The following is a 23467-nucleotide window of genomic DNA, read 5'->3' as shown; positions in this document are numbered from 1 at the left end:
GGTGTAGGTCAGCTGTGGCATAGGCTCCAATTTGATTCCTAGCCTGGGAATCTCCATATGCTGCGGGTGCGGCCCTAAAAAAAGACAAAAAAAAAAAAGCTAGGTTGAATTCTCACAACCCAAAAAATGACACTGTTAATCCATATAACACCACTATCATATTTAAATTAAGGTCCAGAAAGTTCAAACAGTTATGTCCAAGATCACACAAATATATTTGCCATGTTTTAAAACAGTACCAACACAAAAAATGAATGCTGGAGGAGTTTTATCATTAATTTATAGAACCAGAATAAAAATTTCAACAACTGGCCTCAGTCTACTGTTTTTTCCAGTGTAGTCTGACACTGAAACAGTGTTACAGATTTTTTTTTTTTCTTTTGTCCTTTTTCAGCTGCCCCTGCAGCATATGAAAGTTCCTTGGCCAGGGATCAAATATGAGCCGCATCTGTGATCTATGCCACACCAATGGGTTAAGGTTCTGAAGATCGAACTAGCACCTTCACAGAGACAAGGTGGATCATTAACCCACTGTGCCAAGTGAGAACTCCAGTATTACAGATTTTAATTCACCTTGGCCAAGCTCTACACATATATAACCAAAGTTGCCATAAATTGAAGAAATTATATACAATGACAGGAGAGATGTAAAAAAATAAGAGCACTGTATATATATATCAGGTAACATACAGGAAAGAGTCTTCTTGTTCCCCAAAGAAGTTTAAGCTTAAAGTAAAATTTCTGATCTTCACATTTTCATATCAAACAGCTAAGAACATCTTTATAAAAAGTAAGCATAAGACTGTGATCTGCAGCTTTGCAAACATGTCTTTTGAGTTTATTTACTATTCAACTGTCCTAGATGGAAAAGACATTTATGACAATACTTTCTTCGGCCAGGAGGATGAGATCTATAACATGTATCAATTTAGCTCCATATCAAAAGATCTTTAAAATGTAAAGTGCAGAAAGCATACATAGTAAGCTATTTGTGCAAAATAAGGGAGCTATATTCATTTCTACACGCAGAGAAAATTACAAGGATGCAGAAGACATTCTAATAGTGTTATGATGAGAAAATGTGATAGAGTAGGGTGGTAAAGAAGTCTACTTTCACCATGTACTTTCTGGTACTGTTTGAAGGTTTGGGGTTTTTCTTTTTTTTTTTTTTTTGTCACACCCATGGCATTCAGAAGTTCCCAGGCCAGAGATCAGACCAGCACCACAGCTGTAACTGGAGCCACAGCAGTGTCAGTGTCTCAGTATCGGATCCTTAACCCACTGAGCCACAAGGGGACTCCTGAACAGCTTTTTTTTACAATGTTCATGAAATATTTGTTTAAGTTAAAAAAGATCTTTGAGGAGTTCCCATTGTGGCTCAGGAGAAACAAACCCAACTAGCAATCATGAGGTTTTGGGTTTGATCCCTGGCCCTGCTCAGTAGGTTAAGGATCTGGCATTGTCGTGAGCTGTGGTATAGGTTGAAGATGCAGCCTGGATCCAGCACTGCTGTGGTTGTGGTGTAGGCCAGCAGATGCACAGCTCCAATTTGATCCATAGCCTGGGAACTTCCATATGCCACAAAAAAGATCTTTGAGTTCTCTTTTGGTGTAGCAGGTTAAGGATTCAGCGTTGTCACTGCAGCAGCTTCAGTTGCTGCCCTGGTGTGGGTTCAATCTCTGCACTGGAAAATTTCACATGCCATGAAAAAAAAAAGAAAAAAAAATCTCTGATACTGATATTACCACTACTGAGGACATATGTTCTTGATTCCCATACTGAAAGAATTAAGAGTTACACAAATGATTAATATAATTTTAAATATCCAGACTCAATCTAAATTAAAACTAAAGTTAACTCCCCAATTCTATCTTTATATTAAAAACAAAACATGGAGCTACCATCGTGGCTCTGCAGAAATGAACCTGACAAGTACTCATGAGGATGTGAGTTCGATCCCTGGCCCTGCTCAGTGGGTTAAGTATCCAGCACTGCCACGAGCTGTGGTATAGGTTGCATATGAGGCTTGGATCTGGCATTGCTGTGGCTGTGGTGTAGGCCAGCAGCTGCAGCTCTGATTCGACTCCTAGTCTGGAATCTTCCACATGCCACAGATTCGGCCCTGAAAAAAAATTAAAGAAATAAAAACAAACCACAAAAACACTGTAACTGTTCTTTAACTTTTAGACAGAGGTATATTAATCCTAAGTGTTATTTTCATGTTTGTTGGTATTATTAAGTTCTAAAAGCCTATAAAACATCTCCCATTCTAGTTTTCTATAAATAACTGGTAAAATTTCAAAGATTTCAATAAATCCCTCTATTTGAACAGAAATAAAAATCACATAAATAAAGTAAAATAACACTGTTTCTAAAAAAAACATTAGAAAAGGTAATTCAGTTTTAATTTATTTTCATCACTTTTTCTTCATGATCCAGATATTTTAAAATGCAATGAAAATTAACTTTTCATGATATGTCAGGGACTGGCACTAAAAAAATTTTTCAGACTGCAAATGAGTTATACAAATGAAAATATCAAATGGAGATCCAGTTATCAAAATGAAAGCACTCAACATATTAAAAGTTCACAATTATTTGTTTAGAGCACATAAAAAAGTCAGCTTGCTAACTGTTGTGACTTTAAAGAACTATTGCAGATTTGAAGAAAATAGATTTATTAGTTAACTTATAAAGAGATTAAAGAGCTTGAAACATGTATTAAAAAGAAATCTGTGCCTTTATTAGAATGGTGTTAGGCTTTAAATATACCAATTTTGGTAATCAAATTATTCATTTTTTAATAAGAAATGACACTACAGAACTGCAATACTGGTCCAACAGTCTTGTCTTTACTTTTCCTTAAAGCAAGAAACAGAATGCAAGTAATCAGAAAGCACTAGCAGGCATCAGTTAATCCAAGATACTAGCTTCTTAGTTCCAAAAGCACTTGCAAAGAAAACCATTGTGGGGCACAGGAGGATGGAAGCACTTCGTAATAACTGGAATCCCATGAGTGTGTGTGTATGCCAAGTCTCACAGGCTATTTTTTGTATCTATCCTTTACTTGGTTGCTTTTTTTCCCTCAAATACTAGTTTTTCTTTGACGTTTTTTCCTCAAAGTATAAAAAGTATGAAATATAAACAAGCTCTTGCATTGCACACTTCAAAGTGTACAATTCAAGCATTATAGAGCTATCTACATACCGATAAATCCCATCAAATCTTGGATAATTCAATAATATACAAAATACCAGGGCACAGAAAGAACTAAAACCCACTTCTTTTTGTTACACATAAGATTCAAATATTCAATCTAAAGAAAAACACTTAATCATTTTGGCTCTCCTCTATATTCGCATGTTGATACACTTATTAAAATATTCCTGTATAATTATGTTTGGTCTTATTTCAAGTCAGGCTTAAAACCTCAAAACCAGCCATCCAGACAAAACAGGTATTCAGAAAGATTATTTCTTCCCTACCTCCCTAACCCCAATAACTATGAAGCCAATTTTACGACATGACTCCAAACACTGGATTGTGACGACAAATGCTAGGTCCAATTTCTTCATAATCCTTTTTGGTGTGGCATACTTGGTAGAACTCAGGCTGAAAACAAAAACATATATTTAGTAAGAGTAAAACAACAAAAAAAAAAATCTACTTTACTACATGCTTTAAAATAGATTTGTTAAATCTAAAATGTTTATCATTAGTCCATCATCTATGGTACATGAACAAGGCTTAGAAATTCTAGCAATCATGACTCAAAAATCAGCTGTAAATCTACAACCAGAACTGAAAAGGCACATTTAAACTCAAGTCCCTCCATCCCCCTTTCTCAACCCTTGTTTTTCCTGGGATTTTGAGATTCTGAGAAATGGAAAATTGAATCTCAAATGCCCAGACTATTCTGTTGAGACTTTCCTACATTGTGTATTGAATCAAGAATCTAAAGAAACAGCATTAATCTAAACACAGATAAATCACTCCTAGTCATGCCACAAAAACTTCTAGATGAACTTGCTTTTCCCACTCAAGGTCTGGTATAGACAGACTATTCCATGTTCTATTATCTCATTTCTCAAAGGGCAAATTCAGAAACTCAACTAGGTCATATGGCACAATTAAAGACAACTCAAATTAAGGAAGAAAATAACTTTCAGGAGTTCCCATCGTGGCGCAGTGGTTAACGAATCCGACTAGGAACCATGAGGTTGTGTGTTCGATCCCTGGCCTTGCTCAGTGGGTTAAGGATCTGGCATTGCCGTGAGCTGTGGTGTAGGTTGCAGACGAGGCTCGGATCCCGTGTTGCTGTGGCTCTGGTGTAGGCTGGTGGCTACGGCTCCGATTCGAACCCTAGCCTAGGAATCTCCATATGCTGTGGGAGCGGCCCTAGAAAAGCCAAAAAAAAGAAAAAAGAAAATAACTTTCACCTCTTATTTTTAAATGGTTTTAAATCCAAGCCTGTGTACTTTTCAGTAATTCAGATAAAGTTCTGACATTTTATTTAATACTCTGCACTATGGGATAAAGCATCATTATTTACTATGTTAATGATGTTAAATATCTTTTAAAGGACCTTTAAGATGTTTTTGTTTGAGGAGAGGGATCTTAGTAATTTCATTTATTCAGTTTAGATCATATTTCCTATGCAATGAAACATGTAACTCAATGCCTTTTGATATTTGCATAGAAAAAATGATTTATGATATCTATTAAGTGTTAAAAATATTTTTCCCTACAGATAAATTTTAATTTTTAAATTCTCATTCTAAAGAAATTTCTAACAAGACAAAATATAAATATAAAAAGAATAAATCCAAATGAATTCTACTTTGAAAAATACCATCTACATTTATATCCAGGGAGTTCCTATCATGTCTCAGCAGTAACAAACCCAACTAGTATCGATGAGGACTCAGGTTCGGTCCCTGGCCTCATTCAATGGGTTAAGGATCCAGTTACACCATGAGCTCTGGTGCAGGCCACAGATGAGGCTTGGATCTGGTATTGCTGTGGTGGTGGCAAAGGCCGGCTGCAGCTCCAATTCAACTCCTAGCCTGGGAACTTCCATATGCCGTAGGTGCAGCCCTAAAAAAAAAAATTTATATCCAATTTTAAAAGTTCCCTGTGCAATACTTTGATATACTTTAAAGAAATTTCTCTTGTTCTAAGTTATATAGGTACTGATAAATTCTTTTACCATAAAAGAAAAAAAAAAATCAAAATTTTAAGTAGTTTCATCTCACTTACTGTGGAAGCCAACATGGATCCTCCAAACCAAACTGCATATCGCTGCATGTGGTGTGTAATGACTTGTACATCAATAGGTTTTGGCTAAAAAAGACATGGTAAGATCAGTTCAACAGTAAATTCAAATAACAATTTCTGTATCATTTAAACATAAATGTACAAACACAAGAATGCAATGTTTCACATAAAAATAAACTTTAAAAGATGCAAGGGGTACATGGGGTAAAACAGAATGCAACAAAAACAAATTAAGATAATTTTACTATTTTTTTAAAAACATAACCACACTGAGGTGAGAGAAACCTAGGTAACTTGTAAACACAGTATTATGACTATGTACTTAGGCTTAAGATAAAAACTACTAACAGGATTGAGCTAAAACAAATATATTTTAGAAAATGGAAGACAGGTTTCTTACTGTCAGAGAGGGTTACAAATATGAGAAGGTAGAAGGCTAGAATGAACCTTATGGTATCCTGCAACTGGCAGCATCAGTATGAATTCACAGCTTTTAATTTCTATAAGTAAAAAATCATCTATTGGAGTTCCCCTCATGGCTCATCAGTTCACAAACCCAATTAGTATCCATGAGGATGCAGGTTCGATCCCTGGCCTTGCACAGCGGGTTAAGGATCCGGCATTGCCAGAAGCTGTGGTGTAGGTCATAGATGCGGCCTGGATCCTGTGTTGCTTTGGCATAGGCCAGCAGCCACAGCTCTGATTCAACCCCTAGTCTGGGAACACCCACATATCTCGGGAGAGGCCCTAAAAAAAAAAAAAAAAAAAAGGAAAGAAAGAAAATTAGCTGTTTATATAAATGAAACAAAATGGCTGATTCTAAGACTGGAGAAAAGAAGTCCAAGATGAGGCTATAATATTTTGCTGTGCCAAAAATTAAGAAAGTACTTGAAAAATACTGAGGCCATAAGAAAAGGGAAAAAAGCCACCTTTGAATGGTTCCTACTGGCCAAATCAGAGAAAATCTGAGCATCAAAATTAATAATAGTATTAATGATATGTTGATATTTTGGCACAATGATATCAGTGAATCAGCCTGAGAAATCAGGAGTTCGTTACTAAATGAATGAATGAAGGAGAAGGAAATACTTTTCATTACAATAAAAGGAGACTATAAAACAGAGGAAATGATGGAAGTTGCAAAATATTATTTGGAAACGACAAAAGTGGTAATTATTTTAGGAAAGAAAAATGGATATTAAATCCAATGGTTGAAAGTTTGATGAAAAATAGGGTTACATGATCTGAAAGTATTTCCCTTAAAATTCTTATTAAATATAAAGGAAAAAATAACTTTATAGTAGAGAAACTTGACACTTAACCAGGTAAATAAAGTTAACATATGGGACAAATGTGTCTAGTGATATAGTGCTCTAAAAAGAATACAAAATCACTTCTGTGGTATTACTGCCAAAAATGACCTGAAACTAGTCATGAGGAAGTATCAGACAACTCCAAATTGAGAACATTCTGCAAAATAAGTTATCTGTATTCTTTGAAAACATTAAGGTTATAAAAGACAAAAAACACAAGTACTTTTTCCAGATTAAAGGGCCATGATACCTTATTCAAGTATGTGATCCTGAATTAAATCCTAGACCAGAAAAAAGTATTTTTTTTTCTTTTGCTATAAAGAACAATAATGGGAAAAATGGCAAAATTTGATTCAGGTCTATAACTAAATAATACATTGTGTATGACAATATATTATGCATCAAGGTTAATTTTGTGATTTTTGATAATTGTAATGGCCTGTTTTGAGGAAATACGCACTAAAATATTTAAGGTTAATGGGACATCTTATTTGCAACTCATTCTCAAACAGTTCAGGAATAGATGTATGTGTATATTTGTGTATATATACACATTTATTAAAATAAAATAATAAAGCAAATACAAAATACTAAAATTTGGCAATCTAGAACAATATATAGGAATTTCTTCTACTAGGTTTTATCTACTTTTTAAAAATACAAAGTACTTTGAGATGAAGTTTAAAAACTTACATGTCCTAAAAAAGATACAGCTTTTTTGTGTGTTAAAGAGCTATTTGGCTGCCATTAAAAATGGGATTGAAAAGAAATAAAGCCAGATTTAAATACAGATTTATAAAGATGTTTTAAGATCTACAAAACGACTATCAAGTAATCAAAGGGAAGGAGGTAGTCCTCCAGTATATAGGGTTTTTCTTGTATCGTTAGATAGGTCAGTATAGTGCTGACATCTCTCAGAGAAAAAAGTCTCTCATTTTTTAGAAATATACAGCTTAAAAATATTGTAATTATTTTTATTTTATTGAAATACTGTATCCAAAAATAGCACTTTTTTCATTTCATGTAATGAGTCATTACAAACTAAACAACTACTTAAACATACTTTTTACTGTACTCCAAGGGTTAAGTTGAAGATAATCAAAACTTAGTGTCATGAAGTTTTTCAACAAGCAGCAAACTCTAAGAGTGTAGTATTTTACTTTTAAGTAATCCTGAGTGACTGCGGTAGTCTCAGATAGAAAATTGCTAAGAATGAGGGCTCCAAGTTGAATAAAATGTGTTTTACTTGGCAACATACCCTCTGAATCAATGTTTTGCCTCAATATCCTACATTTCACAAAAACGAAACATAAAATTTAATGAAAATCAGTCTTATAAACATATGGAAACCAGTCATATGAGAATTCAAAGATAATTTTAATTTTTTGACAACAAACCCAAAATTATAGGACACATTATAGAAAGGTTATTTTCCTGAACCACCAATATGATTTCACACTGCAAGGCTGGTATTGGAGAGGCTAAAGTCAGTCTGTGAAAGCAGGCCTGACCACACAGCAGCCTCTCTCTCAGCTCCGCTTTGCTGTCCTACAATTTTGTGGATCCATAAAGAATATTACCTCTAAAATATGTAAGGAATCTATTACATATATTGATATGTAACTATATAGACATATATTTATATGTATATATTATATAACTATGAGGAGAAAAAATTAATTGTAAGACAGAGATCAAATAAATCCTTCTCAGAGCTATAACTAAGAATATTTTCCAGAAACGCAGGTAATATCCTGGAGGAATCAAATGACCAAGAATATCATGGATATGAACCTAGAATATTAACCACTTTTCACTGGAGTATCTCAGAGGTTCCTTTTACCTTCCTAAGGTAAAAGAAAATCGGGAGTTCCTATTGTGGCTCAGCAGTAACGAACCCAACTCATATCCATGAAGATATAGGTTTGTTTGATTCCTGGACTCGCTCAGTGGGTTAAGGATCTGGTGTTGCAGAGAGCTGCGGCAGAGGTCACAGACAAGGCTTGAATCCAGTGTTGCTGTGGCTGTGGTGTAGGCCGGCAGCAACAGCTCCAATTCGACCCCTATCCTGGTAACTTCCACATGCCAGGGTACAGCACTAAAAACAAAAACAAAAACACAAGAAAATTGGCAGACATTTTCCATTCCCGATACAACAATTAAAGCACCCTCCACATTACCACCAACATCACGAAAACCAACCTTCAATCTACCACCACTCAATTCCTCACTTAGTTTCAGCCTGGCATCTACAGTTCTTTTCAAATCTCTTTGCAAGCGTCGTCCGAAGTCCCTGAACATGGTTGAACCTCCAGAGAGGACAATATTCTATATTAGAGGAGAAAAATAAATAAGTATGACTTTCATATGAAGAAAAAGGAAAAATTAAAGATATTAGAAATGGTATTAATATCCTATGATATCCTTTTGAAGAGAAGTGTTTTTAAATTTACATTCAACAACAGAGAGAAAATAAAGTTTTTAAAAAGTATGACCCAGAATAACAATTTTGTTATAAGTACTGACCTTGTAGAGCGGACGTCTGACATCAATAGGACAGTTCTGAATTACTTCATCTACAACTTCTGAGATAGGCTGAGTAAAGTCTGGATTAGCAAACTGAAAAGCAAGTTGGACATGTGATAGCAATCAGGCCACTAATGATTTAAATATCACAATAAAAAATTAAGAATCTTCGGTTCAAAAGCAAAAGGACTTTCAGAAAACATAAATTTTGATCTAAAGAAACTGATATAAGATTTCAGAAGAAATCAAATTAAAACAATGTGTATGTATATATATATACATATATATATATATACACACCACTTTATAATCACCATAACCATCAGAATAACAAAAATGTAAAGCCAAAGATATACTATGAGCTGGCAAAAATCTATGTAAATAGGAACACTTTACAATGCTTACAAGAATACACATTGATGTAAACACTTTGGAGAACAATTTGGCAATACAAATGAAATTTAAAATGTATACACAACTAATTCCACTTCTAACATATCCCAAAGAACCTCCTATATGTGTGCTGTTACATAATAGCTTGTTCACTACAGCTTTACTTATAAAAGAAAAACCAGAAGTCCATCAGGGTATGAAATAAATAAAATGTTGTGCTATTAATTTTCATTATTCACAGACTTTGGTATTTGCAGATTTGCCTATTAGCTTCATTACCCCAAAATTAGTATTTGTGGTACTTTCACAGTCACTCATTGACACGTGAATGTGCATAAGTTGACTGATATTCACATTCACAACTCAGGTGGAGCAAGGCCTGTCTTGCTTCAGCTTTTATACTACAAATAAATATCTTTTTCATGATCTCTTTGGTGCCACAGTTATCCTATTTTTGTGGGTGACTATGCTTTTTAAAATGGCCCGCAAGCATGGTACTGAAGTACTATCTACTGCTCCTAATCACAAGTTTGTGATGTGCCTTATGGAGAAAATACAGTGTTAAGATAAACTTTATTCAGGCATGAATTATGGTGCTCCTGACACTGAGTTCGATGTTAATAAATCGATGACATATATATAGTTCTCTAAACAGAAACACATATAAAATACGGTTACATATTCAGGTGACAAAGGTAGGCTGAAGCTCTCAGAAACCTAAGCTCGCATTTCCCCTAGAAGCAGTGGTTCAGTACTAACTAATCCAGTGTTCACAGCAACTTTATATAACTTATACTATGAATAACAAGAATGAACAGTATATTCACACAATGACATACCCTTAATCAAAACAATTTCTGGAGTCTCCATTGTGACTCAGCAGGTTATGAACCTGACTGGTATCCATGAGGATGCAGGTTTGATCCCTAGCCCCACTCAGTGGGTTAAGGATCCAGCAATGCCACGAGCTACAGTGTAGGTCACAGATGTGGCTTGGATCTGGTGTTGCCATGGCTGTGGTGTAGGCCAGCAGCTGCAGCTCTGATCTGACGCCTGGTCTGGGAACTTCCATATACTGCACCTGTGGCCCTAAACAAAAACAAAACAAAACAAAACAAAACAAACAAAAAACCTGATTTCCAAACAGCTGACATTTTAAAAAAGCTAACTTCAAAAGGAACCCTAGTACACTGTTGGTGGGATTGTACATTGGTGCAACCACTGTGGAAAGCAGTATGGAGATTCCTCAGAAAACTAAACATAGAACTACCATTTGATCCAGCAATCCCACTCCTGGGCATCTATCCAGAGAACACCATGACTCGCAAAGACACATGTACTCCAATGTTCATTGTAGCACCATTTACAATAGCCAAGACATGGAAACAACCTAAATGCCCACCAACAGAGGAGTGGATCCAGAAGATGTGGTACATATACACAATGGAATATTACTCAGCCATTAAAAAGAACGAAATACCAGCATTTTTAGCAACATGTATGGACCTAGAAACTATCATGCTAAGTGAAGTCAGCCGTACAATGAGACACCAACATCAAATGCTTTCACTGACATGTGGAATCTGAAAAAAGGACAGACGGAACTTCTTTGCAGAACAGATGCTGACTCACAGACACTGAAAAACTTATGGTCTCCGGAGGAGACAGTTTGGGGGGATGTGCTTGGGCTGTGGAATGGAAATCCTGTGAAATCAGATTGTTATGATCATTATACAACTACAGATGTGATAAATTCATTTGAGTAATAAAAAAAAATGAAAGAAAAAAAAACTTGAATAATTCCATGTATGTAAATTACGTGTATATATAAAACATATATACAGAACATTTTAAAACATATACACATGTATATTTAAAAACACAGACTAGATATATTCATAACTCATTACCTCAGGAGAAAGGATAAAAAGGAAAAAGAGAAAGGAAAGGGTCTGGGGAAGGTACTCTTTCTGTATTATTTCAATACATGTAAAAAATATCAAAAATGTTAAAACATTAGTGTGTTATTTGGGATGGTTAAGTACATGTGTGTTATACAATATACTTTTCAGAATTTTTTTTCTTTTTTCTTTTTGCTCTTTAGGGCCGCAACCCCAGCATATGGAGGTTCCCAGGCTAAGGGTCGAATTGGAGCTGTAGCTACTGGCCTATGCCAAAGACACAGCAACGCAAGATCCGAGCTGTGTCTGTGACCTACACCATAGCTCACTGCAACACTGGAGTGAGACTGAACGAGACCAGGGATCGAACTTACGTCCTCATGGGTGCTGGTCGATTCATTAATCAACCGCTAAGCCACTACAGGCACTCCCAGAATTTTTTAACAAACTGGATAGGTAAGTTTGAGATGAAAAGTTGTTTGACAATTTAAACCATTACAGAAATGGAATGAAGTTAAAAATAATACTTTAAAATTTAATTTTTATATACAAAATAAGGTTTTATACAAGGAGAAATATTAGGGAAAGCTTCCTTTTTACCCATCATTTATTTTTATATTTGTGCCTACAACCTTCCTAAATCAGGTTGTACATTTCTTAAGAGGAACTACAAAAAAAGAAAACCATGAAAGTTTTCAAATGCTACATCTCAGAATTAAACTTGTATTTTGAAACAAAGATCTTATTTTACTAAAACATTTCAGAAATATGTGTAAGTGCCAATGATATTACTCTTTAAAATTGGAAAGGAAATGTTAGAAGGGTTTTTCTTAAAATAAAAGGTCAAAATTTAGCTCCAATTTGTCAAAAAATAAGTATACTTTATTAAAATGAATATAATTTAAAATATTATCTAGAAAATGAACTGCCAACAACCTTTCTTGGCCTCATTTTTAGAATTAGGTTTTCCTAATGGGAGAGAATATTCCTTTGTTCATTAAACTGATTCCATAACTTGATTAGTAATTATTAGCCATGTACCGTTTTTTGTTTTAAAAATTAGTTTCAAGTTATTTAGAGGCTAAGCATACAATGGAGAAATTTAATGTTACTTGAGTAAAAAAGCATAGTAATAAAAAATACTTTAATTTACATAAAGTAAAATATCACTAACAAAAATTCTACTGACTTCTATTACCTGCACTAAGAATAAAGAAACTAGTAGTCAAAACCTATTTTCTTGAAATGTGCTGATGAATGTACATAAGAAACCCTTATAGGGATAAACAGTAGGTATAGAAATGTGGCTCAGTACTGTCCTACGAAGCCAACCTATAGACTCAGGAATGTTATACCTGTCAGAGGCAGTCTATGGGAAAATGGGAGAATACGGCTCAATTTGGCTGGTTTTCTATGCCATTTACAGATAACCTAGGTTATAGGAAGGGAATGACTTAACTGATAATTAACTCGAATGAGCAGCAGAACTAGAATCCTGAAAATTTTACTTTATCTTATCAATCTGTTGATATAAAACTCATAAATTCTCTACATTGTCCTTTGTTAGCCATACTCTTCAGTACCTACTTAAAACAATAATGTACACATACATGCACGTGAGATTAACCTTCCTATAAATTTAATACCTATCAAATAGTGTATCTGCTATACATTGAGCATGTAAAAGGCAGAGACAACGCCAGTCATTCCTGTGCTATCTATCTGTATGCCCTTCTCATGGTAAATTTTTTTTGGCTGCACCCACGGGCATGTGAAAGTTCCAGGACTGGGATCAAACCTGTGCTACTGCAGCTACTCAAGCAGCTGTACTGACAACATCAGATCCTTAACCTGTTGCGTCAAAAGAACTCCGATTCTCATGGTAATTTTTAATCAGGAACATACAAAAGAAAAAATTTATAAACTTTTAAATATTCACATACCCTGGAATCTACCCACAGAAATTCTCATTTAGGAAGAAATGATGTCTGATCTGAATAAATTTTTTTGAAAAAGGTCACCAACTACTGTGCTGCAGAACTCCAGCTGAGAATAAGTAGAACACAATAAAGTAGCAAGCAATGAATATTTATTAAATACATGAAGGGAAAACAAAGAAACTAACAATAAATTGTTGGAGGTTATTCAATACTGCAATACTAATAGGCTCAACTTAGGTCCCTACTGAGAATATTGTTAGGCCTTTCTTTCACTCTTCAGCAAAAGGATTAGTCCTGCCTCTAACTGTTCCCTGATCAGGTATATATTTCTGCAAGTAGCTATCAAGGAAGGAAAATTTTTTCTCCCTTTTGAAAAATTTATAGAGAACATACCCAACTAAAACACATTAGCCCAAATAGCTTTGTCAAAAAAAATGTTTCTTTTTTTTTTAGGACCACATTCAAGGCAAATGGAGGTTCCCAGGTGAGGGGACTAATCGGAGCCACAGCTGCCGGCCTATGATGCCGCAGCCACAGCAACACGGGATCTGAGCCACGTCTGCAACCTACACCACAGCTCACGGCAATGCCGGATCCTTAACCCACAGAGGGAGGCCAGGGATTGAACCCGACACCTCATGGTTCCTAGTAGGATTCGTTTCCGCTATGCCACAATGGGAACTCCCTGTCAAAAATTTTTTAATTTTCTTTTAAAAAAATGCTAAACCTATTCCTTCCAAAAACAGTTCTTTTTACTATTTGTAATAAATTCAGCAGTTCAAAAATAAATATTCCCTTACACTTTCACACATTTTATCTTCAGTATTCAATCAAGCTCAGATGCCTACATTTTCATCTAACCAAAACAAAAAAACTGAATGAATCCTTCAAATGACAAAAATATTTAAACTCACAGAAGAATCTTAAAATTAACCTGGGAAGTGACACAGTTCATACAATACAAAAAACAAACAGGTCTACTCTCAGAAAACATGGTGGACTGAACACATATATCTGATCTTGCTCTTTCTCTATTAAAAATCATTGTAAAGAGGAAAATTTTAAAGGCATAGTCCCAAAAGTACGGAGAGAACAGAACAGGAAGAAATAGCAACAAAATTTGGTAAAACAGAACCTGGAAAGCAGATGGACAAGACCATGCACTTCCTCTAAAACACTTATTAAGTCATCAGTAGGAAAAGCCAAGAATCAAGATGTATCACAAATCCCCCAAAGACTGCTTGTACCTGTTAGTGCTGATATTGATGTGGAAGGAGGGCAGGGAGGAAGACTGGCTGAAAGTCTCTCTGAAAAGCAGTTAAAGCCCCAGATCCCCTCCAAAGAAGTTTATCAAACGAGTCCTGGTCATCCAAGGAGAAAACTGGCTAACCTGTGCTCTAAGGGGAATAAAGCAGTCCCAGGACTCTCAAACACAGCTGAAAGGAGTGAATGCAGGATTTTAGGTGGAGGTATGCAGCCTACTGCTAACACGCAAATACCAACCCTTTTCCAAAATTTAGCTGCCAATCTTTATATGCAGGAGTCTTCTCTGGGAACTGGATTACCCGAAATGATCTAAAGAAACACACAATGGGCATTCCTTCAAGTAAAAGGCCATAATCAACAAGTCCTTCCTACAAAGCTCAGCTTTCCAACAAGTTTAGCATCCCCTTCTTAAATAAGTGATCCCCCAGAGTCTCTAGCATGAAAATTATAGGAATGAAAACAAAGAGAAAAGCAACTTGGAAGAAAGCAGAAAGAATAAAACTTAAAAAAATAATAATAATAATTTATGACTAACTCGCTCAGAGAGCCAAAAGATACGCAATCATGAAACAACTATAGGGTAGCATATCAGAACATCAAAAGCAGGAGTAGGGGAAGTTCCTGAAAATTAAGTATGTTACCAGAAATAAAACTGAATAAAAGATTCAGAAGACAAAGTTGGAGAAATCACCTAGAGCTTAGAACAAAAGAGCAACTAAAAGAGAAAATAGCATAGCAGAACGCTAAGGACAAAGGGAAGATTCACAAGTATCTATCTGGAAAGAAAAAAAAACAGTTCTCTTGCGGCTCAGTGAATTAACGATCTGACACTGTCACTGCAGCGGCTTGGGTTGCTGCTGTGGTGCAGGTTCGATCCCTTCCCAGGAACTTGCACATGCCACAGGTACAGCCAAAACAAACAAACAGAAAAAAGCCCAAAAGACAAAAAACAGGTCCTTTACAAGGTTTAGAAATCAGAGCAGTTTTTCACTTCAAGTTATAATGGAAAGCAATCAAGCAGCAGCTTCAAAATGTTGAAGGAAAATGATTTCCAATCTAAGATAAAATGAACACATTTTCAGACATGCAAAGTCTTCAAATGTTCATTTCCCACATACCCTTTTTCACTTATGTATTTATTTATTTATTTTTGTCGTTTAGGGCCGCACCCTCAGCATATGGAAGCTCCCAGGCTAGGGACTAAATTGGAGCTACAGCTACCAGCCTACACCACAGCCATAGTAAGTCCAGAGCTGAGGCATGTCTGTGACCTATACCACAGCACACGGCAATGCTGGATCCTTAACCCACTGAGCAGGTCCAGGGGTCAAGCCCACATCCTCATGGATCCTAGTCAGATTTGTTTCCACTGCACCATAATGGGAATTCCCATAACTACGACTTTTAAACAGTGTGCACATACATAACTGACTTAAAAAAATTTTTTTTCTTTTTACATCTACACCCGAAGCACATGGAAGCTCCTTGGCTAGGGGTGGAATCTGAGCTGCAGCTGCTGGCCTACACCAGCCATAGCAATAGCAATGCCATAGCAAAGCCATAGCAATGCCAGATCTGAGCTGCATCTGCAATCTACACCGTAGCTTTTGACAACACCAGATCCCTAACCCACTGGGTGAGGCCAGGGATTGAACCCACATCCTTATGGAAACTATGTCAGGTTCTTAACTCAGTGAGTTATGGGAACTCCCATAACAGACTAAGATTAAAAAAAATAAATAAATAAATAAATTGTAAGAGAAAAGAAAACAGATTTCTCATAGAAGAAATTACTTACTTACAAGAAGAGTAAAACTATGGAGAGTAAAAGATGTTTCAAAGTTTTAAAGAAACAATAGAGTTCCTTTTGTGGCTCAGCAACTACAGCTCCAATTCGACCCTTAGCCTAGGAACGTCCATATACCACAGGTTCGGCCCTAAAAAGACCAAAAAAAAAAAAAAAAAAAAAAAGAAAAGAAAAGGTAAAATAAAAAATTTAATAAAGAAAACTTCATATAGCAAACACTAAAGATTGCTTAAATAGAAAAAATTATTTAAGCATCAAGACAAATTTTCATCCAGGCAACTAACCCTTTCCTAAGCACTATGACACAAAACACATTTTATTTATGTAGCTAATGTTTCAAGTTTTTCATTTTTTAAAGTTTTATTGAAGTATAGTTTATTTACAATGTTGTACCATAATGTTTGAAGGTTTTTAAGACAGTCAAGATGTTAGCTAATTGTGTCTATAAAGAAGTATTTGGAGTTCCCATCATGGCTGGCAGAAGCAAATCTGACTAGGAACCATGGTTGTGGGTTCAATCGCTGGCCTTGATCAGTGGGTTAAGGATCCAGCATTGCCGTGAGCTGTGGTGTAGGTCAGAAGTGCCTCGGATCTGGTGCTGCTGTGGCTATCATGTAGGAGGGCAGCTGTAGCTCAGATTAGACCCCTAGCCTGGGAATCTCCATATGCCACAAATGTGGCCCTAAAAAGCAAAAAAAAAAAAAAAAAAAAAAAAAAAAAGATTTGACTCAAATTCTTCCTCTTTTGAAATTCAAGATATTTCCTGTCTTGTGGATCTTATTCATCTAAGATTTTGGTTCAGTATCTTCCACAAGAGTCCTAATTCCTGACCTTTAATACACTTTTTTTTTTTTTTGGGGGGGGGGGCCACATCCCTGGCATGTGGAAGCTCCTGGATTGGGGAACGAACCCACATCGTAGCAGCAATCCAAGCCACTGCAGTGACAACGCCAGATCCTTAACCCACTGTGCCACAAGAGAATTCCTAATCCACTTTTACTTCAGCCACTCACATATACACCGTTCCCACTGAAAAATTTGCCCTGACTTCCAAGTATATACACAGTTCTCTCTTTCACCATCCTCTGGGATCCCCTAAAAAAGGACAGAGGGAAAGTAAAAGGAAATGTAAATGCCCAAGGACGAAAAGCAGAGTTAAGGAAACAGTAAGTCAAATATTTCAACCCTGTTTGGAAGACAAAAAAAAAAAAAAAAATTTACATCCTAAGTGCTTTCAGAGCATCCTGTAGAACCTTCAAAAGTCCCAGAAATTAAAGGTAGCAGAAAGAAACTACACAAGGAAAAGTAAAACAAGGCTTAAGAAAAAGAAATTGTTGGAGTTCCCATCATGGCTCAGCAGTTAATGAAGCTGACTAGCATCCATGAGGATGAGAGTTCGATCCCTGGCCTCACTCAGTGTGTTAAGGATCCAGCACTGCCTTGAGCTGTGGTGTAGGTCACAGATGCGGCTTGGATCCTGCGTTGCTGTGGCTGTGGAATAGGCTGGCAGCTATAGCTCCAATTCGATCCCCTAACCTGGGAACCTCTGTATGCTGTGGTTTTGGCCCTTAAAAGACCAAAAAAAAGAAAAGAAAAAAGAAAAAGAAATTGTTAAAATTCTCTTCGTGGAATAGTGACATCCCCAGGATCCCTTCCAGAGCTGGTATAAGCAGGTAGTTAACTACCACCTCCATGAATAAATGAAAGAATATATGAAAAAACAAAATGACGCAAATGAAGAAATGAGGCAAAAATTTAGGAAACACTAAATTTTATGAGAAAAAAAAAATCTCAGTACACTACTGCCTCAAAAGTGAACAACATGCATAGTATAATATATTCACTGTAATACTATCAATTTAGCCAAAAACATAACATATAGATAGTCTAAAGGAAGTCCTAGAAAAAATTAACTAAAAGAAGGTTAGTAGATTGATATATGTATTTACATTGATATATCAAGAAACAGTAGTGCAAGCACAGTATTTGGAAATCTGGAAGTAATTACCAAGATTAATGGCTAAATAACAGACGGTGGTTACTTTCTAGGCCACTGTCATGTTACCTGACTTTTAACATCATGTGCACGATATCCTTTTAATTTTTTTTTTTTTTTTGGCCACGCTTACGGCATATGGAAGTTCCCAGGCCAGAGAATGAACCAAGCCCCAGTAGTGACAATGCAGGATCCTTAACTACCAGGCCACCAGGAAACTCCCCTTTCCATTTTCATTTTTAAAAATATAAAGAAAATGTGCTAAAATCTTAAAACTCCTGTATACTTGTCAGACAACAATGCCCTATCCTTCTGGTGCTCACTCCTTTGCTTCCCACTTGAATCTATATGCAAATTCATCACGACCTCCAATCCCTGCCGATATCCCTCACTATTCTCTAAGCAATTCAGCCTTCCAGATTCCCTTCTCTTTTCTATGCTGCAACACACTTTAACCTCCACCTTGGCAAAGCTCTTTGCTCCTTTCCCACAACAGCCTGGAGGGAAAAACACCACTGTATGACTATAATCATACTTCGGTGGTGCTTCACTACTAGTAATACAGTCACTGTCTCAATTCTCCTCAATAGCAATTAAAGTCACTATTTTCTCCTGGTCTTCATCCTTGTATCCAATACCTTCTCACAACAGAGCAGCTTGAGTCCACTTCATAAAAAACAAAAAACAAAACTAAAGCTATGAACTATGATGATGAACCTCCTAAGCTATCTGCCTCTACCCTTCCCAGCTCCACATTTTCCTGTACCGATGTTTAACTCCTTACTTCTGTCCCTGGAACAACCCCTATTAAAAATAAAACTAACCTCAGTCTTCCTGCAATTCACTTCTTACCAGTTCCCAGTAGCCACTATACTTTTCTTTTAGAGCCACCTCCCGGTATGCCCACATTATCAATTCCCAAACCTTTACCTCACTGATGCAACAAGCTGCCTGTTGCATTCCACTGAATGTTTCATTCCAAAACTGCCTGTTTCATTCCACTGAAATTGCTCCCCTAGGATCACCATTAATCTTGATGCTAAAGACCCCACTATGGGTGTTCCTCGAATTTCTTTCATCACTTCACTATAGCAACTAGGGCCATTTAATCTCCCTCCTTGAAAACATTCACTTCTCTCAATGTTAGCACCACATCCCTTCGCTTAGCTTCTTCCTTTCCATACTCTTCAGTATCCTTTGCAGGCCCCTCTTACTCTGCCTGTCCACAAAGTGTTACTGTTCACTAGGGCTCCAGTCTTCCCCTACTTTTCACTCTACATTCTCTCCCTGGCCAATCTCTTCCTTTATATATGGTGATGACTTTACAACTACCCTCACTACAGGATACATGCCCCAGTTTAAAACCCTTAGAATCCAAGAGTTCATTTTCAAAACTTTTTGAAGATGTATAGTAAATTCATCTCTTCTTACCTTGCCTATTCTTTCCCTGCGGTTTTCCTGATTTCAGTGATGACAAACCCAGTTGCTCAAGTTACAAACCTGGGAATCATCACAGATTTTTCATATTCTTCTCCCCTCATATCTAAGCAATTGGTAAGTCATGTTGATCCTGTTCCTTCTCTCATCTACTTCCTCATTTTCACTGACCTACTGACTCTTTCATCTACAACATGGCAATGAACTCAACTGTTTCCAATACAATTTATACTTCTGTTCCTATCTATCCAACCCAGTGCAACCAGGCTGACCTTTATTATACCATACATAAATCTTTGTCATTTTCTTTTTTTTTTTGCTTTTCAGGGCCCACTCGAGGCATAAGGAGGTTCCCAGCCTAGGGGGGTGAATCAGAACTACAGCTGCCAGCCTACACCACAGCCACAGCAACGCAGGACCCTTAACCCACTGAGTGAGGCCAGGGATCAAACCCACAACCTCATGGTTCCTAGTCGGATTTGTTTCTGCTGCACCTTGATGGGAATTCCTTTTTTTTTTTTTTTAAATCTTTGTCATTTTCATGCTCAACATTTCTGCACAAGCACAGAATCCAGTAAACTCCTTTGCACAGCGTGTTAGTTCCTCGAGGACATCTATCTGAATCCATCTCCTATCGATCTCTTCCTTTACACTTTTATTTATTTTTTTCGTTTTTTAGGGCCACACCTGTGGCATATGGAGGTTCCCAGGCTAGGGGGTCCAAGTGGAGCTGCAGCTCCACAGCAATGGCAATGCCAGATCTGGGCTGTATCTGCGACCTATGCCTCAGCTCGCAGCAGCGCCAGCTCCTTAACCCACTGAGCGAGACCAGGGATCCAATCTGAATCCTCATGGATACTAGTCAGGTTCTTAACCCACTGACTCACAATGGGAACTCCCTTTATACTTTTATTATCTAGTTCTCTTACACCCCAGACCCCTCTACCCACTGTGTGTGTGTGTGTGTGTGTGTGTGTGTGTGTGTCAGAAATATATTTCCTTAACATGGCTGCCTGACATATACCCATTCATCCAACAGTTCAACTCTTATCTCATCAAAGAAGTTTCCCTGATGCTTCCAAGCAGACTTAGATGCTCTTTCTTGCTATGCCCTCACCATACATACATTCAATAAGCAACTATACCTTTTTTAGATATTCATCACTCTTATTCTTTGAGCTTGATAAGAGCAAGATAAATAGTTTTTCTTTTTAAAATACTCAATGCTTAAATTTAGCTCATGATCACTGCAGTCACTATTTGCTGAGTGAATAAACCACATTAAAAAATATTCTTAATGTTGAATAAGCAGAACAGGCATTTAATGTTAGCAGTTCTACCAATAAAGTTAAAATTTCTTATACTTAATTACTAGAAGAATCTTTCATTATTAAAAGCACATATTTCATTAATTTCATACAGCTTGTATGTTGTTAACATTTCATAAAGAAAGATGACTATCTGATTAATAATTAAATATTTTATGATAGTCAACTGAAGGATTTTTGTGTAATGGTCACTTTATATGGGAGGAGGGGAGAGTTCTAAAACAAGTCCCAAAATATTTTACTTAAATAACCATGAATATCAAGGGCTCCCCTCCTTCCATGCCTCCAAATAAGCCATAAATACTAAAGAGACATAAGTTTCATTTTTCTAAATGTATGAAAATTAGTAACTGTTTAGCCTATTTTAACACTAAGACCATTTTTTCCTTGAACACTACACAGTATTTTAGTACATAAAACAAAGTTCCTGCGATTAACTCTCTCTGAATATCTTATAGGTTTTTTGTGTTTTGTTTTTTCTGTCTTTTTGCCTTTTCTGGGGCCACTCCTGCTGCATATGAAGGTTCCCAGGCTAGGGGTCTAATTGGAGCTACAGTTGCCAGCCTACACCACAGCTCAAAGCAACGCCGGATCCTTGACCTACTGAACAAAGCCAGGGATTGAACCCGCAACCTCATGGTTCCTAGTTGGATTCGTTAACCACTGAGCCACAACGAGAACTCCCTGAATATCTTATAGTTGATTGATATTTGCTGCTGAATATTTCAAAACAATCTCATCTTAAAAAAAAAAACATACGGAGCTCCCGCTGTGGTACAGTGGTTAAAAAAAATCCAACTGCATTGGCTTGGTCCCTGTGAAGGTACAGGTTCAATCCCCAGCCTGGCGCAGTGGGAAAAAGGATCTGGAGGTGCTGCAGCTGCAACACAGGTTGCAACTGTGGCTCAGATTCAATCCCCGGCTCAGGAACTTCCATATGATGTGGGTGCAGCCATAAAATAAAATTTAGAAAAACAATAAATTTTTTTTAATTAAAAAAAAAAAAAAAAAAAACTTACCTCTGGATGAAAAAAAATTTCAGGTCCCAAGAATCTCTCATATCCAACATCAATGGAAAATTCTTTCTTTGAGATAGCATTGATTCCAGTATACTGTTTAATCCACTTTGATCCATCTGTATCATACTTGTTAAATTCTTTTACTAAATCTGGGCAGACATAACTATAGCGCTCCTAGAAAAAAGAAGCAAGTAATTTTTTCCTCTTGTTTCAGGAAAAGTGAAACAGAATGGTATATATTTCAATAAACTAGAATAAGACTTGACAAACTATGAGTCAGCTCCTAGTGTTTCAATGCTATTTCATGAAAACTCATTAATGTCATCCAAAATTTTATACTGTTTCAATAATTAAGGAGTTTGTATTCTAGAAAAGAGAAAACATAAAATACATGAAGAAAATAAACAGTTGACATAACCACAAAATACAGTAAGAGGTACAAACTATTAGGTATAAAATAAGCTTCAAGGCTATATATTGTAAACATGGGGGATATAGCCAATTATTTAAATGGAGCACAAACTTTAAAAATTGTGAATTACTATACTGTACACTTCTAATTTATATAATATTATATATACAGCAACTATGCCTCCATAAAAATATTTTTTAAAATATTGGATATGTAGATCTTGAATACCTATCTGGAACAAAGTGATTATGGTCTAAGTAAATGAGCAAAATAAAAAAGCTGAAAATATAAACTTCTCTTTTTTGTAGTATCAACTGTAAGGCTGAACTGCTACATATTTGGTTTTATGTCCTAAGTAGTAGTTTTCATCAAAAATACAAATAAAGCATGATGGCCTTCCCACGGTGGCACAACAGAATTGGCAGTGTCTTAGGAGCACTAGGACACAGGTTTGATTCCCGGCCTGGCACAGTGGGTTAAGAATTCAGAGTTGCCACTGCTGTAGCTTGGGTGGCAACTGCTGCTCAAATCTGATCCCTGGCCTGGGAGCTCCACATGCCGTGGGATGGCCAAAAAAAAAAAATGTTATAGGTTATAACATTCTATTTGCAATGTGTACACTCTTGATTGCCAGTCTCATTTTTTTAAAAGAAAAACACACATTTCACCTATTTTTATACATCAAGGATTCTATCCAACACAGACGCAAATATTACTACTGATAACCAAAACACATAAAGGGAAATAATCCTGGAAAACAAAAGATAATTTGATTATGTCACATAAAGTCTTCTTTCTCCAAACCTTGGAAGTAGGAATTACATAGAAATGATGTATGCTATACAATAAATC

General features: G+C 36.3%; 1 protein-coding gene across 1 annotated transcript in view; it reads right to left on the bottom strand.

Moving 5' to 3' along the window:
• Positions 1-3516: 3516 nt before the first annotated feature.
• ACTR3 (actin related protein 3) overlaps positions 3517-23467 on the bottom strand; it is a 61139-nt gene continuing 41188 nt past the window's right edge. The window contains 5 exon segments of the mRNA NM_001134343.1: positions 3517-3612; positions 5260-5343; positions 8793-8918; positions 9117-9209; positions 22204-22377. Of these exon segments, the coding sequence (NP_001127815.1) occupies positions 3517-3612; positions 5260-5343; positions 8793-8918; positions 9117-9209; positions 22204-22377 (573 nt within the window).

Source organism: Sus scrofa, chromosome 15 (genome assembly GCF_054392235.1).
Source record: "Sus scrofa isolate SSC_HxYL_T2T_F1_AM1 chromosome 15, Sscrofa_HxYL_maternal_Yorkshire_Landrace_v2.0, whole genome shotgun sequence".
In the NCBI taxonomy this organism is placed as follows: domain Eukaryota; kingdom Metazoa; phylum Chordata; class Mammalia; order Artiodactyla; family Suidae; genus Sus; species Sus scrofa.
The sequence above is the reverse complement of the archived record's forward strand: the minus strand, read 5'-3'. Positions and strand labels throughout refer to the sequence as shown.